The 4,886-nt window shown below is 34.1% G+C and overlaps 1 protein-coding gene across 1 annotated transcript; it reads right to left on the reverse strand.

Moving 5' to 3' along the window:
* Window positions 1–1,178: 1,178 nt before the first annotated feature.
* LOC136207110 (NADH-ubiquinone oxidoreductase 20.9 kDa subunit) lies at window positions 1,179–2,053 on the reverse strand. Its single transcript, XM_065998390.1, has 2 exons — window positions 1,808–2,053; window positions 1,179–1,696 (listed from the first exon to the last, which is right to left on the reverse strand). The coding sequence occupies exons 1-2, from the start codon at window positions 1,959–1,961 to the stop codon at window positions 1,533–1,535; spliced, it is 318 nt and encodes a 105-aa protein (XP_065854462.1). The 5' UTR covers window positions 1,962–2,053; the 3' UTR covers window positions 1,179–1,532.
* Between the last annotated feature and the right edge of the window lie 2,833 nt (window positions 2,054–4,886).

Below are 4,886 nucleotides of genomic sequence, written 5' to 3' on the forward strand. Positions count from 1 at the left end.
GGATAATACACGAAGTTAATAAACACATCATGGGGCAAGTCTCCTAACCAAACTCATATTATAAACACATCAACAAGAAGTTAACAAACACATCATGGGGCAAGTCTCCTAACCAAACTCATATTATAAACACATCAACAAAGGCTTCGTATAATTTATGGAGTATAGGCATTTTCATCACTTCAAATCAAATAATCTCAAGCAAATAAGGCAAATTACAAGCCTACTTCACTACTACCAAAGATTTAATGCAACCGTAGTTGTTAAAGGCATAAGGCGCCCTAAGGCGCTAAGGGGTCCTGGAGCGTAGGCTCAAGGCACAAGGCGAGAAGCGCGCCTTAGGAACACGAGGCGCATAAAATAAAATAAAGTACATACTCGTTTACTAGTTAAGCATAAACCAAAAAAACACACTTATGACCACACAAACAAAATAAAACAAAACCACATGAAAACATAATACCAAATCATAAATGTCAAAAACACCAAGTTAAGTTCATACTTCACAGAAACATTAACATATACTTAATGTTTTAACCTAAGTACCTAACTATAACTAATGCTACTAAACTAATAACCATTCCTTGTCAATAAAAAAGAACGCACACAAAAAAAACTAATAATCATCACCATATTTTAGTTCTTTACGTGACTGCTCTTAATTCTTCTCTATTCTTTCTATATTTAGTTATGACTCTTGATATTCTTATTTAGATCAAGGATTAAGATTAATCTTATTTAAACTAGATTATTGGTTGATATTAATCAAACATTTATTTTACAGAAAGCAGTAAAAAAATAAAAAATAAAACTTAGTGAAAACCCTAAGGCGCGCCTTGGTCCAGGCTCTGAGGCGCACAAGGCAAGGGCCTTTTGTACAGCACCTCGCTTTCTGCATTCAAGGCTCGAGACCTTGAGCCTTGAGCGAGGCGTGCCTTTAACAACTATGAATGCAACTATTCTCTCTTTAGGGTAATTGGAGTAATCTCTGAATGTATTGCAGTGTGGTAATCCACTAATTTATTTGAAAAAACAACCACCAATGTCACCTTCAATTGCCACACTGGAAAGCTACATTCCTTATGCAATAAATACCATCAAATTTCAAATCATTTGCAACTGAACAATTTCGTCTTTCAAGCATTTTTAATATATAACTTAAATGATAAATTTTGGAGTTCTATGCAACACATTAACAATTCTTTACATCAATTACATGGCAGTGTTTGAAGAACTGGACACATTAGAATGAACTCATGCAATTTATCCAACAAAATCAAATAAAAAACACAACCATAAAACTTTCTAACCAATGCCTAACTTATTCCAAGATTAAAAAAAATTAAAGATCCAAAGTCAGATTAAGCACCTTCTATAGGTCCAGAATCAAATTCGCAGTTCAAATCAGCAAATTCAAATTTAAGAACCAAGCACAAAATTATTACCATCATCATAATAATCTTCAAAAGACATGTAGATCTTGATTTTTCTCTCTTCATTCGAAATCAATGAATAACATGAACAAGAAGAACCTAGTTTTTGAAACCTTGTTTCTTGTATTCAGCAACCTCATCGTCGTTAGGGAAAAACCCCATGAGTCGACCGCAAGAGTTTTGATAAGCATACATGAAACCTCCCATTAGCCCTATCAGCCCTCCCGTAACCATCGACGGGCCCTTAATACCTGGCTTTATCCCTAATGACACCAAAAGGTTAAAATTAGAGACATTTCAACATTCAATCATGCAATTTCAATGAATCTCAATCAATCAGTAAGCAAAATAGAAGGGTCGGAGAGAAAACGGACCGGAAAGGTAACCAACAGTGACAGAGACTCCGGTGATGGTGGTGAGGCGGCAGTAATCGAGGAAGCTGAAGTTACCGACGACTTTAGTGAATGGAGGATTGCGATCAATAACAGGATACTGTGGTTTCTCAGCTGCGGTAATATCTGTATTCATTTTTGCTCTTCTTGGGTGAGAAGTCGCAACTCTGTCTCTTATCACACACACTCTTCTTCCACTATCTCTGCAAGCCTCGGCTCTTAAGGCTACTGGGTTTTGGGTTTTTTTCTTATCGATTGGGCTGACCCGCCTAAAAGGTGGATGTAGACCTTTTCTTTTTAAAAAAAAAAAAAAAAAATTAGAATAAAATGTTAGGGGATGGTTGGTTATTTATTTTTATCCTCTTGTTTGTCTTTTTATATCCCAGAAGAAAAGACTTTTACGGGGCGTTTGGTATTTGAGGGGATAGAAATAGGGATAAAGGTTGGGATAGAGATATGGATAAATGATTGGGATATGGATAAAAATAAAATGCTGGAATTTTTTATCTCATGTTTGTTATGTGGGATAGAGATAGGGATAAAATAATGCATTTTACTATATTACTCTTATCCAATTTTAAATACATTCAATTGAACTATCTTCATTTAACTTTTATACTACAATAATGTACGGAAAAACTTACGTTTTTAAAAGTCACTTATTAAAATCATCAATGTAAATAGAAACATTAACACCAAAATAATAAATAGCTAATATAATTAATATTCCAATACTTGCATAATCAAAAAAACATTGTTGCAACTCCGGCAAAAACAAATAAGAGAAACAAAATCATAATAAAGTTTCAACTATCATCAATTTGTCATAAAAAAAAAAAAAAGAAATAAATAAGTTTGCCAACCATCTACAATGAGCGACCAACTTCTTGTCCAACAAATATCAATTTGTACTCATCTGGCATGCCATAAAAAAGATCTAGTTTCGTCGGATCTTGACCAATAAGACGTGTAGCCATCACAACTTGTTCCGCAGTGAGCCCGGGGAGTGCTCGGATTACTTGAAACAAATCTTTCCTTTTATTATTACCTTGCTCATTAACATCAACCTCGTGTATAAATGCATTTTTAATTGCATTCATAATCAATGTATTTTCCTTTTCTGCTTCCAAGAGGCTTGAAACCGATTTAGACATTTGAATGAACTCCGCATCCAATTGATCATTGTCACAAATTTTACGTTTAAGAGATTGCCTATCAGAGCTTAGAGTAGTGTTGACTTCAGATGGAGAGCCAGATTCATCCATAGCATGGCTAACAACTTCCTCTATATTTACTTCATCTCCTGGACCCTTGCATTTCGAACCCTTAGCCAAATCAGTAGCATAAATCTCCACAAGCTTATCATAATGAATCATAGGGTTCATCCATAAATTTGATGCTCCATCTCGACTCTTTTAATAAAAAAAATATATAAAATAGTTAATATAATAAAAAAAAACCACAGCAAGTTAAAAATATAACCCATAGCCAAGTAAAACCCGAAGCAATTGCTGCAAATAAAGCTTGCAGCAATTGCTGCAAGTCACTTGCATTGTAGCAAACCAGAGCAATTGCTGCACTTTTTTTGCTGCAAAAAAAAAATTGCAGTAATCAGTTTGTATCAATCGTTTCAAATTGATAAATTTGACAACAAAATCAATAATAATGTAAAACAATTACCTTTGCCCATCCCATAAAGGTTTCTTTGTCGCCCGTTACCATTTTCTATTCATCGTCCCAGCCAAAACCACTTCCAAATTTTTGAATCTCCAAAATATATGTAAGATGTTTCTTCATGACTTTGACTTTGGACTTGATATGTGGATCAGCTCGAATATTCAAATGAGGTAATTTTTTGACCATTTCTTTCTCAATGTATGATAGATAACCTATTTTGTGTCCAGTGTCTACTTTCCAACCAGTGTTATTCATCTCATAGAGTGTATCAACTAGTAAATTCTCTTCTTCAGCAGACCAAACTCGTCCGTCTCTCTTCTTAGCAGCTAGTGTACTCATTTTTTTTTTGTCATTTATCTTCAGGCATAAACACAAATCACAATACAAATATAACATTATGACAAACTCAAAAGTTGCAAACAGAAACACATATCATAATACAAATAATCACTTCAAGCAGATATCAATTTTAAATATAAGTAACCAATTCAAACATATATCAATTCTCAACCAAGTCAGTCAATAGAATATGAAAACTTCCTAACAAAGTAAATAGTTCAATAATAATCAACTAGAAAAATCAAAAGTTGCATAAACAATCATCGAGACACCCAATCATTCCACATTTCTTGAGCAAGTTGGTCTCTCTATCCAGTCCATTGGCTTGATGTTTCTATAGCATCAATATTGCCTACATTCTGTTCCTGGGTTTGCATAAATTCATTTAACTGTTCTTCTAATGGTTCATAACTCATTTGTTGTCTTATGAGGTTGTGAATATAACAGCATGCTAATATTATGTCGGTATGTGTTTCAACTGAATAATACGATGGATTTCTTAGTATAGCCCATCGCATTTTCAGCAAACCAAAAGTACGTTCGATCACATTCCTTGCAGATGAATGCTTCATATTAAACAATTCCTCCTTCTTAGTTGGTGGATTTTTCCATTCTTGTAAATGGTAACGTTTCCCTCTATATGGAGCAAGAAATCCTTCACAATTTTTATATCCAGCATCAACAAGATAGTAACAACCTATAGAAAAATGCATACAATGAATCAGAATATATTGATATATATAAATAATTATGATAGCAAATACATTTCTTACCACGAGGAACCTTAAGTCCATTTGGTCTTGAAATAGCATCTCGAAGTATGCGACCATCTGCGGCTGAACCTTCCCAACCGGCTAATACGTAGATAAATTGCATGTCTGATCCACAGACACCAAGAATGTTTGTTGCAATATCATTTTTTCTAGTTCGATAACGCGGCTTATCTATGGCACGCACATTTACCTTTACGTATGTTCCATCTAAAGCACCAATGCAATTATGTAATTACAAAGAGAGTCATTAAAAATTTGTTAAGTTTCTATAT

Source organism: Euphorbia lathyris, chromosome 9 (assembly GCF_963576675.1).
Source record: "Euphorbia lathyris chromosome 9, ddEupLath1.1, whole genome shotgun sequence".
Lineage (NCBI taxonomy): Eukaryota > Viridiplantae > Streptophyta > Magnoliopsida > Malpighiales > Euphorbiaceae > Euphorbia > Euphorbia lathyris.